Source organism: Serinus canaria, chromosome 10, assembly GCF_022539315.1.
Source record: "Serinus canaria isolate serCan28SL12 chromosome 10, serCan2020, whole genome shotgun sequence".
In the NCBI taxonomy this organism is placed as follows: domain Eukaryota; kingdom Metazoa; phylum Chordata; class Aves; order Passeriformes; family Fringillidae; genus Serinus; species Serinus canaria.
The window spans coordinates 16267076-16283063 of record NC_066324.1 but is presented as its reverse complement, the minus strand read 5'-3'; the positions used below and the strand labels follow the sequence as shown (position 1 = coordinate 16283063).

At 44.0% G+C, this 15988-nt stretch overlaps 1 protein-coding gene across 2 annotated transcripts in view; it reads left to right on the top strand.

Moving 5' to 3' along the window:
• The first annotated feature begins 9201 nt into the window (after nt 1–9201).
• RORA (RAR related orphan receptor A) overlaps nt 9202–15988 on the top strand; it is a 337214-nt gene continuing 330427 nt past the window's right edge. For both annotated transcript variants that reach the window (XM_050978688.1, XM_050978687.1), the window contains exon 1: nt 9202–9530. In XM_050978688.1, the coding sequence (XP_050834645.1) occupies nt 9359–9530 (172 nt within the window). In that variant the 5' untranslated portion in view covers nt 9202–9358. The remainder of the gene's footprint in view (nt 9531–15988) is intronic.

The following is a 15988-nucleotide window of genomic DNA, read 5'->3' as shown; positions in this document are numbered from 1 at the left end:
AACTTTATTAATTTAAAAATATTGTGGCTTAATAGTCCATTTTCAAATCCAGAATATTCAAGACCCTATTCCTGGTATTTATGAGGTCTGAGTTCAGCAAAACACTTAGGCATTTATCATGTAAAGTATTTTATTAGTTTTACTCTTCATTAGTTAAATGCTTTTCCAAGTCTTACTTCTCCAAGCCCCCAATCCTTCCATGCATAAATATGTGTAAATCCATTGACACTGAGGTTTTTGCTTTCTGGATGTTCTGCTTGCCCATGCAGCCTGAGGTACACATTCTATTAATTGTGTGTAGCCAAAAGGGGCACATGACTCTAATTACCTGATACACAAAGTCTTGACTAAATGTGTGCTTGTCCTGTGTGTCCAGAGTGTGAACAAATGTGTTATAAAGGGGTTGTATGCAAGCATGGTCTTTTAAACAGCTATTCCATCTTTGAGTATTAAAAACAATTATGGGCTTTTAGAAAATATGGCCGGTAAGTTTTTGTGATCCTTTCAGAACCATTCACCTCCCCCATCCCTGCCTCTCTCAGGGGAAAGCATTTGGAGAGTTGGATTCTTAAAAATCTCACATCCCCAGACTGAAGTTCTGCAGAAAAACCTACTGTGGTAATCAGTACGTTCATCTGGGGAAAAAACAGAGCTGAGCTATTTATTTATCTTTAATTATAAGTGGTTAAACAAGGAGAATAGACTTACAGTTCTTACTGAACTTAAAAAGACTCTGATTTGTGCCAACTGAAAATTAATTAGTAAGGAATTTTTAATTTCAGCATCCTAGGCCAAGAATCTATTCCTTGATAAAGATGTCCCCATGGAATAGAGTTATGAGATGAGATTGGAAGGAATGTAAACTTTATATCACATGAAGCTTCTACTCTTTTGCACCGATGCAAAGGACATTGCTAAATTTTGATTTTTTGGGGTGTTGGAACATAAGCCCAGAGCTGGCCAGCCAGGGGCCCAGCATGCCAGATGAAAGGACACAAGATCCCATCATGTAGCTGGAAGATTTTGAGGTGGAAAAGTATTAAGGGGTTTTTAATCTGAAGTAAGAAATTGCTCTCCTGGGTTTGTGAACCTGAGATGATAGAATAGCCAATACAACTCATTTTGGATAATCATGGATCTGCTTGATACAGAGGGGCATAAAGTACTAGTATTAAAAGCCCAGTTAATTGTTCCTTATTCATCAGACCTCTTTCTCTGTTTTTGTTAGATTTTGGCATTTTTTGAGGTGTGGCTAGAAAGCAGGGAAAGCTTAAAATTCCCAGTGGAAAACTGGATGTGAAGTATTTCAGGTTGGCTTTTGTTTTTTGTGAGAAATAGAAATCTTTTGGCTCTCTAAGTCTAAACCAATTGATTTCAAGCAATTTCTCAGACAAATTTCACAGCATTAGGGAAAGAAAGATAGTTTAAAGAGAGCATTTGTTAGTAGTACAGTTTTACATTCTGACAATCAGAAATTCTAAAGTAGAGCTGCTGTGTTGTTCTTGCCAGCTTGTATTGATTTATGAAAAGCCACAAACATTAGGAATGAACTTTAAAGTGAACCACTTGTTGTTCCTTTGAAAATCATTCTCTGATCTCTTGGTTCCTCATGGTAATTGAAAATCACAATAAAGAACTTGTGAAGCTGTGAGCCTCAGAGGAGGGGAGGCAGCAGGAGTGCTCACTGGTACATGCACCAGGAAAATATCAGTGCTTTATAAAGGTTACAGAAAACGTAAAGAAAACTTGTACTAGTGTAAAGCTCGTGCTGTAAATGTTTAATTATTTCCTTCTCTCCTTGAGTTGGAGGCAAAGGATTGCCATCATGCTAAGGTGATAACAAGCACCCTGTGAAACCTGTGTTCATTACTTTGGGTGAGTAGTGGCAGGCCTGCAGGGCTGAAACATGGTGGAAAGTGCCGAAAGAATCTGGGAAAAGTCCTGTGGACTTTGTTACTATGTCCATAGGGTAACATTGCCATGAAGCATGGGGGGAAAAAATTAAAATAGATAAAATATTAAAATATATATATTTTCTGTAAGCAAGCTGATTTTCATGTTAATTATTCACCACCTAGGATTTTACTTTCATAACTTTATTTTTTTAATTTTTTTTTAATCTTTGGTAGTTTTGCCTGATTTTCTGCTTTATGTCATTTTCAAATGGTTGTTGAATCTCTGCAATAGCAACAATGAGGAATTAAGGAAGAATCCTACATATTACAGAAGGTAGTAAAAAGAGAAAGAAATGTAACAAAAAATTTACTCTAAGCTGGAATGGAAGAGTACTCTAAGAATCTATAGAGTACAGCAGGTTTTACTTTTGCTTTAAACTTCAAAATAACTGTGTGGGTTATCATGAAGTCTCCCAGTCACAAGATTCAAACCTCAACTACTAAAACCAACTTTGTGTAGGAAAGAGCTTTCTATTTTTACATGAAACCTGTAAGGCAATTTTTTCCTAAATGAGAGCCTATAGTGTGTGCAAATGCATCTGTGAGGATATTTTACATAGCCCGTTCTTGCTTTTAGAGAATGGCTTTCTTTTAAAGAAAAATGATGAATCATTCAGAAAGGGAAAGAGGAGAGATGCATTAGCAGTCTCAGTCAGGGCTGCACTCACAGGCCTGGAGAGATGCAGAAATAGAGAGCTGGGGTTTTTCATTGCTAGGCTGACTTGGGCTGGAATTTGATTTGAGGATGGCTGAGGCTCCTCGTTTCAGACACTGAGAGTCTCTCTTGTGGCTCTTCCTGAGCAGCCTGTGTGCACTTGTGTACTTGATCATGTGTGAGAATCCCCATGTTCACTGCACAAAGGAACCCCAGAGCTCTCCAGAGCTGTGCCCCAGTGGAGTGACTTTTTCAGCCACAAAAATCCATGGCTGGATCAATTTAATGAACTCTAATTTCTGATCGGTTTATTCAATTGAAGAAGAAGAAATTGGAAAATATACAAGACCTTGATGTTCCTTTTTAAATGTGTTTCAGGAATTTGTTTTGGGTTTTGTTGGTTTTGTTTGGTTTTTTTTTACAGAAAATATTGTTTCAGTTTGAAACATATCTCAACATCACTTTTATGAGCATGTTAAAAAACCAAGGCACAAAACACATCTTTCAATTTCAAGTCTAACTAAGTGTTTTGTTTGGTTATAAGGTATTTATTTTTCACCAGATGAAAAAATTGCAAGGCTTATTTTGGGTTTCTGTGCTTTACAGAACACGAAGACAACTCTAGCAAAAACCAAATTTGTTTTAACAGTATTAGAACTGTCAGTTGAGAAAGCAAAATAGTTCTGCCCTCTTACCTCTCATCTCCAAACAGAGAAAAACAGATCTCTTCTTACTATACCTGTGTTCCATTAACACAATGGAATATTTTCACTATGAAATTCCTCTTCCAATGGTTCTTTTTTCAGCATAATACTTGAAGCTTCATATTAATCTTTCTAAGCTGTATAAAATATATAAAATTTTGGACTTTGTTATAAAAGACATAAAGTGTTCTATTGTGGAGCTTGAAGCTCTCAAAGAGTTAAAGCAGGCAGCAGAATATATGTTTTCTTTAATACAAGTTGACCTTTGCATGCAGTAGACAGCTTTCCATTTTCCTTGAAATAAAAATATTTTACTAGATACAGTGTTTAAATAAATCAAATGAGACTTCAAATTATGTAAAACCTGACTATTTAAAATTAAATTACTACTTCTCTTCTGAATTTTTGGCCTAATTCAATTTGAATGCTCATCTAAGCTGTAATGTCTCTGCTGTGTATTTGGCCTGCTTGATTATACTGATGGGTCGTGTAATTTTTTTGTTAGATGTACAATGAAGGTAATTTTTGTGTTTCTAAGCTAGAAGATCAAGTTCTGTGACCTGGGGAGAAAGAAGGCAAATCAGAATGGGTACAGGTGCAGCTCCTTGCTGTTGCAGTGGGAAACCAGGGAGAGCTTTGCACCCCTTCCAGAATGTTGGTGGGATGGCTGGGTTGGGGGGGACTGGGAAGGGGCAGAAAGTTTGCACCGTGACTTCCCCGCCTTTTGGAAGGTGTGCTGCTGGAAATGGTGAGGTTACTGGTGGAAATTCATTGGGAGAATGACAGAGATGTCTCAAGGCATGTACAAAATTATCATCTAGACAACAGGAATATTTTTTTATCAAGGACAAGCTATTTTTTTTTTCTCCTTGCTTTAACCTGCTTTTAACTTATTATTACTTTTGGAGAGGCATGTCTTTTTGCACAAGTGTGAGTTATCAGTCTGATATTGTGGATGAATTCTGTAATAAATGTGGTATTTGAGGAAACAACTCCTGAGTAAAACCACAGTGAAGAAAGAAGGTAAAGAGCTAATTAGAAATCAACCACACCCACTTTGGACTGAAGTGATCCAAGGTTTCAGAAGTGGCATCTCATTTACTGATCTTCACTAAAAAAATATCTTCCGTTTTCTTGAGAACAAAAATGTATCTCTGGATCAGATTTTTCTCTTGCCTGTTTCCCTTCAACTTTCCAGACAACATTGGGCAGGCTGAGTTGCTCCTCTAATTCAATTAGCTTACCTTTGCTGGAGGAAGAAGTTGTCTGCAAGTATATGGAAAGCAAGAAAAGTCTTCATCTAGCTAAAGGAAAATATTCAATAATTTTTAAGCTATCTACAAGAAAACAGGAGCAAAACCAGCTTGCTGAGAAAGGTTGATATCTTTGGGCCTTTCACCTTAATTCACTCACAGAAATCTTCCATTTTTACAAACTGACCTGTGCTACTCTCTATCAGGAGATGCTGATTGTGGGCATTGTGCTCTACAGATGAGCACAAAGGGTTCTTTACTTTGTATGTTGTGTGCTTCTCCACTTTCTTTCAGGAACAGAAAATCCAATAAGCAATGAATCCAAATGGCAGAGAGGAGAGTGGAAATGGAGGCTTAACAAACAATGAAAAGCAGCTCATAGTTTACACGAGGAGTTTACAGCAGGAAGAAGGAGATTCCACTGAATCTGTGCTGTGCTAGCTGGTTAACAAATGCTCTTCAGTCTTTAAAACAAACAAAATTATGTCTGTGAGTGCAAATTCCAGCAACTGTTTGATGAGCTTTCCACTTTGCTTAGAGATAAAGGTTGTGGGAAAGGGTCCACTGAAGCTGCATCCAGTCTAAGTGCCTCCAGCAGAGTTGTCTTATTTCTTTCCCATTATTTTTTATTTTGTTTTCATCTAGGATACGAGAGAATGCTGTTCAGGTAGTGTTTAATTTAATTACTGCCAAATATTCAGGTTCCATACCTGTAGTTTACTAGTCTGCCTGTTTTTGCTGAAGCTTAATGGGTTGCATAATTTTGAGGAGGCTATGTGTGTTTCCAGTGGAAGCAGTTTCTGTCCTACTGTAAAATTTAATTAAATAAAGTTTTGTGAACCATTAAAAGATATGCTGTAAAATGCAGTTGCAAAGAATAGATGTATATATTTTAAACTCTTCTTTGAATATTGGTTTATAAGCATGATGACATCAGAGGACCTGCTTGGTGTCCTACTTGCTCTTCTGAATGTCTTCAATCTATTATATCTTTATTTTCTCCTGCAAAGACATCAAAACCACAGGGATGTGTCCAATAGAAGGAAAAGTGCCTTACTCTTAGCAACTTGTAGAGGAGGAGCAGCTGTAATTCTGTCTTGTTATTCAAGCTTTGCCCTCGTGGTTATTGCTCTCTGCCCCAATGTGTTCTGTACAATGCTAGGCTGGAGCTGCCAAAGCTCCCTAGGAAGGCTGGGCAGCCCCCTTGGACATGAGTGTGCTGTGGCCAGGGGTTGGGCTGTTGTTTAAGAGTCTGGAGGATGCTCTTAGTCACAGGATTTAGTGTTGGCCCTGTCCTGTGAGGAGCAGGGAGTTGGACTCAGTGATCCTTACGGGTCCCTTCCAACTTGAGATACTCGATGGATTCATGTAACTCCTGGGTCAGGAGTGTGCTTTGCCATTCTTTTTGGAGGGAGGTGTTTGAACAGCTGGATTGGTTGTGTGTGTAGAAGAGCCTCAGTGACTCAGGTTCAAAGCAGGCTTGCATTGATGGTCAGTGAACAGAATGCTGGGGTGCTGTTCCTGTGTGAGCTCAGGTTTTGTGGCACACATTTAGCGCTCTCTACCTCCTGCCTGTCCTGCCCAAGAATTGCTTTCTGTGTGTCTGGTGGCTGTGTGCACTACAGCTCTTCTGCCACCTCCTCTGCCACTGAAAAAGTGTCCAGATGATCTTTAAACCTCCTCTACTCCAGAATCATGTAAGATTTATGTGACTTTTTAAATCAGAATTTTAAAATTATTAATCATTGTATCTACATGAAAATAGCTAAGTCAGTAGGAGATGTTTGGTGCTACTTGTCTCTTTTTGTTCCATTACTGATACCTCTGGTGGGATCTGTTGCAGGTAATATCTGCAGCAATTTCTAAAGCCCTCTTTCATCTAACTAAATATTTATCCTCAAGTTTCTCAGGCATACCTGTCTTTGCTGCTAATGCCATCTCACTTGTTGAAACAAGCTTAGTGATCAAAGTTAATGAACCATCTTGGTAGGGATTGGAAGCTAGAAATAGACTGAAGAACGAGGAAGGCCTTTTCTATGCCCAGGAAATGTCTTAGCAGAACAGGTTCACAGAGAGGGAGCTTTGGACAAAAGTCATGATGGTTTTCATTCATTATATAAATCTCAAGTGAACTGTCACCTATTTCCTTTGCTCGTGGTGCTTTCAGTTTGTGGGCAGCCTCTCTTTTTGCTAGAGCAAAGCAGCTTTGTCTTTTTCTTTGTGTAGGTGCTCCTAGATTGTGGCCTCTACAAACATGCTACGAATTTGTCCTGCTTTAGCTGGTTCTAATTGCTGATGATTTATGAGAGAGATGTGAAACAACATAAAATTAATTTTTCTTCTCCATTAATTCAGATGTTCTAAGCATTTGGGCTTACTCCTGTGATTTCCCCTCCCTCACAATTTACTTTGGAAAAAAAAAACTCTACTGTGTTGTCCTATTGTAGCCTTCAGTGTTTCCTTCTCCTTTCTCTTCTAAGTAAATTGAAAAATTGTTTCAATTTAGAAAATAGGGGGAAAGCTGCACTAAATGACAATTGTGTAACAAAGGTAGGTGTATAAAATATCAGCAGCCTTTAACAGATAAAAGGAAAAAACCCCACTCTGATAATTTGAAGAAGCTGCAATACTACAACCAGTCCTGCAAAACACTCACGTGAATAATCCTCACTGTGGCAAGTAGTCCAGTTGTTGCCAGCACTGGTGAAAGGCAGTGGTCTGGCAGCTTTGAGGAATGAAGTTCTTTTTTTTATTAGCTGGGCAAGTTTCCCAACACACACTGCCTGGTCAGCCTGCTAAAACCCCCATCTGAGGAGGGAGGGATAAGCTTTCTCTCGGGCTAACAGGCAGCTTGGTTTCCACAGATCACAATTCTTACTTGTGTTTGGAGGCTGCCAATTAGCAAAAAGTAAAGGGAGAGGCTTTGCAGGAGATTGCAGCTCTAATCCACCAAACTTGCATCAGAGAAGGACCACCTTGCTGCCCTCTGCAGATTCTGCAGAGACCATGCCCACAGCCTGTGCCCCGTGCCAGCACCAGTGTGTGTTCCAGGGATGCTGACAGTCTCCACATGGGTCCTGGGGAGCAACCTGTGCTTCCCTTGTCCACTTCCACTGGCTCTGCTTCTCAGGCTGCTCTCTAGGAACAGTTTCCGTCCAGCTTGAGACCCTTTGACTTGATGCTAGTGAAAACCTGGTAACCTTTTGTGTCCATACCCTGTGTGCTCCCAGGCCTGCCCTAACCCAGTACTTAATCACAAAGAGCAAGACCTGGTTTTACTCAGTGAGCAAGGTCTATAAGTCCAGCTCTGATCATCTCAAATTTATTTATGCTCTCAAAGTGAATACAGAATAATTTTTTAATGTCACTGTCTTCTGCAATCACTGCCCATTCCTCTCAGATGGCAGCAGACAACAGATAATCAAAACTATTGTGGTGTTTGTTTTCCAGATACGGGAAATTGGAACTTCAGGACTTCCAAACCAACTGACCCAAGATCCTACCCTTCCACCAAAAGAACTATCAGCAGTGCAAGATGTAATCCAATTTGTGGACAGGCTCCAGGGACAAGTAGGACTCATGGTACGTTTCACAGCTGTTTGAGCAGCCACCATTTGTGGGAGAGCAGTGCAGTACTGGTGATCATACTGCAGAATGTGGAATTGCCCAGGGTTCACCTAAAAGTTTCATCAGGTACCAGCACCAGCAGTACAGATGGGTACTGAGAGCTGCAGCAGCAGTCCTGGTTGGCAGAAGGTAGCATATCAGCTGCTTGCACATGATCAAGTGCCATTTGGAAAAAGCTTGAACCGCTTTCAGTAAAAATACCATGATTTGGTCTACTCGGGATATGCTGCTAGTCAGAGCAGTCCAAGCAGGCAGCTTTAACACCTTCTGTGCAGGAGGCAGCGGGGCTGCAGGAAACATGGCCTCTGTTGTACAGGAGCGATGTGTTCTCCAGGCTGTGTTTGTGGCAGCTGTTACTGGATTTTAACATCAGGCAGTGGACAAGGAATTGACCATTACTGAGACTATGAACTGTGCAAGGGTGCTTGCAGAAGTCGGCCCAGATCTGGAGGTTTTCTGGCACCTTGCTAGTCACCTTTTGTTCTATGTCAAAGCATACTTCATTGAGAGAGAGGTATTGTCTGAAATGTTGCCTTCTCCGGCTGCGTGGCTGCTAAACATGTGGGTCTTGAGACGCTTAATACAGCTGGCATCTTCTGATGCGGCTTCAGCTGAAACAGTCATGGGGGAGGGAAGACAGCCCTGCGTGGAAGCTCTTCCCGCTGGTACCGGGGCTGCAGAGGGGAGCTCCTCGCGGGCCCGCTGGCCCTGCTGGCCGGGCCCCACCATCGCGCCGAGCCGTCGGTGCCGGCCCGGGCGGAGGTCGGGCTGGCTCCCCGCCCTCCCTGGGCAATGGCAGCACCTTCTGCGGCCCCGGCCCCGGCCCCGCTCGGGGGCCGCGGGTACCCCGCAGCCGCCGCCCCTCCCGGAGCCGGGCGCTGCCTGGGCGGGCGCGGGTCCCGCGGCCGGGCCGGGGCCGCGCCGGAGGGCGGCGGTGCCGGGCGTGGGGCGCGGGGCTGGCGGCGGAGCGCGGGGGGTGCGGGGGCGGGGGGGTGTGCAGCTCTCGCTAGCGCTGCTTGTGGTCACAGCCAGGCAAGCTCACATCCCATCTGGATCACGCTCGCTCTCTCCCTTCTGCTTTCCTACCATAGAGTTGCGCTGGAAACAGAAGATAGAGGGAGTGTAGGAGCTCGCCATCTCCAAGCGATCTACATTGGGAAAAACATGGAGTCGGCTCCGGCAGCCCCCGATCCAGCCGCCAGTGAGCCGGGCAGCAGCGTCTCCGAGGCGGCCGCCGGCGCCAGGGACACCCCGGTGAACCTGGAGCCTGCCCGGAAAAGCGATGCGCCGGCTCCCGTCCGCAGGCAGAGCTACTCCAGCAGCAGCAGCAGCAGAGGTAGGGAGACTTGGGGAAGGGGGAGGGGGCCGGGGGAGTGGGATCGGGGGGTGGGTGGGAATAGGAAGAGGGGGGTAAGAGAGAAGGGGGAAATGCAGCAATTTAATCCCCTGGTTTATTGCTCGTGCTTGTTGAAGCCGCGCACGCAAACAAGCCGGGCTTGTACCCCCTGCAAAACCTTGCAAACTTTTATAGCTTCTTTTAATTGCTGCAGGAGGAGGGACAAATGCAATGAAAATATTGAGCGGTGTTTGGTGCTTTCCTGTCCCTCTCGTTTATTGCCTGTGGTATCCGGATGGGTACTGTGCCCCTGAAATTACATAATTTTATAAATATATAAAGCAACAGCAGGAGTATTGGGATTCAAGGGAACAAACTTTTAAAGCTGCAGTGTCCTTCCTCCCCCCCCTTTTTTCTCCCCCTCGTCTGTCTCCTTTTGACAGTTTCTCAACTGGTGTGCTGTGGCTTGTTGTGAATGGGGGATCTGTGATTAAACAGGAGATTTGCGGTTTGCGGGTGACTTATTCACTCTGTTGCGTGCTGTTTTCCCTTAATTCATTTAAGTGTATCTTAAAAATTATTTCATCGCGGAGCGGATGATCTCGTAGCTGCTGTTGTTGAGGGTGCCCAACTTCGCAGAGGGTCTCTCCGTGCGCCCGGGGGTTCTCTTACCGCTCTCCGCCGGCCCCTGAATAAAACGCTGCGAACAAACGAGCCCCCCTTTTCTGCCGCCAGCTGTCAAAGCTCTCCTGCCTCAGGTTGCGCCCGGAGTCGTGCGGGTCGGCTCTGGAGGTGCTCAGGGCGGTTGAAGTTTGGCGTCAGCCGCGGTAGCGCCCGAGCCGCGCCGGAGGCGGGAGAGCTGCGCGCTGCCGGGCGGAGCGGAGCGGGGCCGTGCGGGGCCGTGCGGGGCTGGCTGCTCCCGCCGCTGCCACAGAGAGGGGCCCGGCTTCAAACGCCGCCGGAGTTTGCCGAGACGTGCGAGAGGGAGGAGGCTGCGGCTTTAATTACTTGTAAATAATTTATGAAGCGTTGCTCCTACAAGAGGGGGAGCGCGCTAGAGAGGCTTCGCTCGGTAAAATCCCTCGGCGATGGGTAAAAATGAATTAAATAACGCTATGTAATAATACACACGGCTGTTGAAAGAGATGACGGGCGGAGAAAAGTACGTGCCCGGCGGGAGCGCAGCCCCCTCGGCGGCCGCCGCCGGTGCTGGGGCAGCGATGCCCGGCCGCCGGCGGTGGCGAGACCGTCTCTCCTCGGACGGAGGGGGTTCGGGTTGTAGGTTGGAATATGGCTGATCATGTGTTGGCTTGTGTTTTACAGTATTTTTCCCCTTTTGGCCACACCCCCCCTTCCCAGGCAGCTTCCCACTCAGGGAATCCGCGTACAGTAAAAGCCATCGAGATGTCACACGCCGAAACATTTAATTAGAGGCGATTTGCGAGCAGGGAGCGCGCCGTTCGGCGGATGCCGAGGCGAGGAGGAGCGGGCTCGGCCGGAGGAGGCCGGGTGGCCACGGGCGTGTGCGCAGGGAGCGTTTGGCTGCGCGGGGTATATTTAGAGCTTGCGAGAGTGGATTTGGAATGCAAGCGCCTTATGTAACGAGGTTAATCAGAAACACTGGAGAAAATTTCCTTAATTTGTCGGGGAGTTTTCTGGATGTTTGCGGAGCCGGCCGTAGTTGGCGGGTGTTACACAACGCCCCCCCCTCCCGGCTCTCCGGCCCAGCGCTCCGGCGGCGCGGGCAGATGGTGCTGCCGGGGTGCGGGGCCAGCGGGAGGGAGCCGGCAGCCGGCTACGCCGCCTTTGGGGAGGGGGGCAACTTTGGGATCCCATCAATTATGTAACACTCGGCTGTCGCTTCTGTATGGATGCGAAAAGGCGGGGGGGGGGGGAGGCGCTGGGAAGCCCGGGCGGCTCCGGCGGTGAGAGTGTTTTCTTGGCGGTCCCGAATTGTTGGGGCTCTAGTACTGCTAACCTGCTGACCCACATGTCCCTCCTCCCCCGGGCCTCGCTGGGGAAGGGGAAGGAGCAGGGGGCCAGGCACACGCCACCACTCGCCCGGGCTCCCAGTCGCCGCACGCAGGCAGGCACTGCGTTATGTAACAGTCTGAGTGGGAAAGCGAAGGTCAGTGATGGAGGGAGGCATCCCCGGCAACACAATGGCCAGAGCCCTGCGCGCTGGGGCTGTGCGGGCTGCAAAGAGAAATAAAGCTCGCGGCAGTAATTGCCCTGTGGTTTGGGAAGGGAGAGGGGAGAAGGAAAAGGAGAGTGGCAGGGATTTGGGGGAAAAAAAAAAAAAAAAAAAAAGAGTGTTTGGGTTTTTTCGGATGATGTAATGGAGTTGGCAGAAAATACAAGTCTACTCCTAGAGTGCAAACAGTAAGGGAATTGTAGCTGGCATTCTGTGCTAATGTTGCATAAATTAGCGTATTGGAAGTAAATTGACCTATACAATACACACCAGCTGATTGTGCCTTTCTAATAGTTAAAACCTGGAGGTACAGAACCACATAGGAAAACATGGCACTGACAACATTTTGGCCTCCTTGAAGTCAGGACTTGATGGATGGATTAGGTGTAAGAGGTCCCCGTAGACTTGTAGGTTTGAGGTTTTAAAATTTTTTTAAAGCTATTGAAATAGCTCTTGATTTCTTGCCTTTTTGTTTTTAATAGGGTCCTTTATATCTTATGGCAACAATGTGACCTTAATGTGTGACTAGCAGAGGTGAAATTATTTTTAGAGCTGTTACCTTTTAAGCTCCTGTGCTCAGCTATGTATTGAGTTCAGAAATTTACTTGTTTGGGTCCCAGCCCTGCCATGTGTTGTAAGCAGGCAGCTCTGGACTCTCGTGTGAGCTGTGTGGAGGACAGGTACAAGTACACAGATATTTAGGTATATATACACATTTATACACCTGTCTAACTGTAAAAATACTTATTTTTGACCCAGCAAACACTGCAAATATTTCTTTCATAGCCTTAATTTTCATAGCAGCACACTCTGCAAAGCTGCTTTGATACATCAGGGTTTATAATACCCAGTGTACATAAGGAATGAGGAAAACAAAATTAAAGAGAGGACTTGATGGAGAATTGGGGAAAGTTTGCTGTGGAATAAATTCTTCAGTGAAGCTTTAGTTATTATAATATTGTAACTTCAAAATACTTTATTGCATGATATGCAAACCTGTCTCTACTGCCAGATCCTTACATAACTTGGTTTTTATTTTGCAGAGGTTATGCTGGTTTTGTTGCTGCATAGAATACTTAACTTGAAAACGTAAATCCTGAGTAACCAAAAGCACTTTTCAAATGGGGAGTTGTTATGTGATATGTTTATTATGTGGGGGCATGCATGCATACTTGCATGCTTCAAAAAATTCCCTGCAGTCTGATATTAAAGCTGATTGTTAGGGAATTGTCACCATACTGGAAAAAGCAGGAAATGGATTAAAAGGCCTGCTTTTCCCCCAGAGGGATGTTTCTACTGCTGACAGTAGTTGTTAAAATTTTCTGAAGACCAGTCAGTGACCAGCAGGTTGGATTTCAGTCTGAGTTGTGTGTGTGTGTTCTGCAACAAGGGTTTGTGGTTTGCCATGCTTGGTAGAAGGAATGCTTCCCTCACCAGCCCTGGCCCTGGACTGTGGCTTTTATTGACATTTATTTCACTTTGCAGGCTTGGATGTCCATGGAGTTCTACCCATGCTGCAGTCTCAGGCTTAATATTCTATTAGTCCCCCTAGAAATAGGTGTAATTGAATAAACTCTATTTTAGTAGAGAACTACTGTCTCATTAAAAAGCAAAGTACATAAAAAGCTTTTAAATCTGCTAGAAAATGCTTAGTTTATATGGAACTGAGCTCTTGGTCTCAGAGGTAAGTCAGGAGAGGATGTCTTGCTGAAAAATATTTAAGACAGGCCTTACATCATTGGATGATGCTATGTGCAAATACTTTTATGATGTTTAATATTATGATGTTTAATATTTAATAATTGAAAACTGCAGCTATGTAGGTACCTGTTCTTCTTTTCTTGCTGTTGAGGTTCTGGGTGTATTTGCTGTTTTCCAGAGCCCTTTGGATGTCATCTGTTTATCCTGATCCTGTCTCTGTTGGTAGATTGTGGCATTTTGCTTTTGTGCGTTTTTAAAAAATTGGGTGATGCTCCACAAGTAGGGATGTAACATCATTAATAGTGACAACAATAGGTGTGCTTTTCTTTAGAAATACCTTCTTCTTTTTTTTTTTTTCCCTAGATTTTATTAATTTCTGGATTTAGACTATTCTACAGAGCTTAGCCACAATACAAAATTTTGCAAGTTGTTTTCAGGAGGACTCTGAATTTTGTAAATTCGGATGCTTTCTGTAAATTCTTTGGGTTGCCTTTGTCATCACTGGGGACTATTCTGCATGCACCACTGATTTAGTCCTATTTTGGTAGATGATATGTGCTTTGAATCCTTTAAAGTACAGCATTGTTTTAAATGTTTGTAGCATAGGAGCAATAATAGCAGCAGTATGTTGTTCTCCTAGGAACAATGCAGTTCTCTTATTCCAATAAACCGTAACCTATTCTCTGCTTTTATTTGCTTGAGAAACATCTCAGGAGCTCATAAACCAGTATGTAAATACTGTTATCATTCAACCAAATGCTGTAATTTTACTAAATAAAGAACATAGTTTGTAATGGAGATTAACGGGCTGTGTGACAATTTCAGTTTTGGGCATCTGAATGGAAAGAGCAATTTCAGCTTTGGGAGGTTCTTCTTCTTTTTTTTTTTTTTTCTTTTCTTTTCTTTTTTTTTTTTTTTTTTTTTTCCTTTCTCCTGTCTGATATTTGTTTTTAAGCTACAAAAATACGTGTTGGGGAAAACCTGAAATGACTCAGTCAATTTTGCTGGATTTAATCTGAGAGCTATCCCAGTGAGAAGGGGGAAAAAATCAACCTTGTTTTAAATTACTGTGATATCTATATCACTCTTGAAATTAATTTGTGAATAGGTGATCCATACTTTACCAAAAAAATTTTCAGAGCGTGTTTTCAGTGACAGGCACTTGTGGGAACAGACTGAAAACAACTAAATAAAAAAATTGAAATTTGGAGTATGTCTAAATGCACTGGAAGTGTGGGTGCTGTGCAGCTTGGGGGCTGTTCACAAGCTCTGTGCTTCTCACTGCTGCTCAGGGAGCAAAGGGGCTGCAGTGGCAGCTGCAGCTGCTGTCACACAGCTGTTTCTGCAGCAGGCAGAGGGGAATGCTGGGCCCAGGTAGTTCACAGGAGCTGTCAAAATGCACCACTGCACTTGACTCAGGGCCTTCCATTCCCGTGCTGCAAGGCAGCTGTCACCCCCTCAGCTGTCTGTCCATCCTGGCAAGAGACTGCCTGGCAGCCCAGGGCCTTTGGGTGGGATGCTGGAGTGGGGAGCAGTGTCTCCTTCTCAAGGGAAGCTGAATTATTTTTCTCTCTCACACTTTTACCTGTACCTGAGTTTGCTGAGGAGGTTCTGTAGTTTTCCATGGCTTTGGCAGAAGAGGAAGTTCTGGTGGGTAAAGTGTTGAAGAAACTTCCTGAACGTGTGGAAGCATCCACACTTCATATGCAGATTTCTGCTGTCTTGTTTTCTTTGACTCTTTTTTCAAGTATTTTGCATTTCACCTATTGCTGGGGCTGTCTTTGTACCCCTAATAATAATTTTTGGAAATGTACTGTACAGAGCTGTTGGTTTTATGTATTCTCATAGCTGGCAGACAGGTCACACATCCTTACCTGCACAGAGTCTTACAGGTGTGCAGAGGAGGGCCCTGCAGAGCAGATCTGAGTCCCCTGCTGTCACCAGACCCTTGGTGTCAGAAACAGATCACACTTGGTTTTTAGGGTTGTTAGGGATTGGTTTTTTTTTGGTCCTGTTGTTCTGACAGGAGGCTCCTCTACAGCTTGGTTGTCTGATGATTAGAAACCTTTTCAGTTCTAAGTTAACTGTATTCACAGTCAGTTAGCTCACTTGCTTCTTTAAATGTTTTCTATAAAACCTCTGTGGACTGGAAATGAAGAAGAGCCTGGTATTTTATTTTGTGATACTGAACTAACAGCGAGTTCTGTTCAGTGACTCACAGTTTAGCACTTCAGCATATCTGTTGTAGATGGTCTGTGCTGATAGAAACATGAGAACAGCTTGGGCTGTGTGTCAGGAGGAGTTAATTGTCTCATTTCTTGAATGTAAAGGTAGTGAATTATTCCTCATACCGTTATCTGAAGTCTCATCTAGGTATGTTTCATTCTTGGCAGCAACTGAGCTCTTCAGAGACTGAGTGTATTGGGGTGTGTATTTTCATGAAGAAATTGTGGGGTTATTTTACAGCAGTTTAATCCTATAGTTTAGCCTCATTGCACTGTTCATTTGGAAGGATCCCCAGGTGTTTTAAACACTATTGGGAACCATTTTGCTTATTACTGAA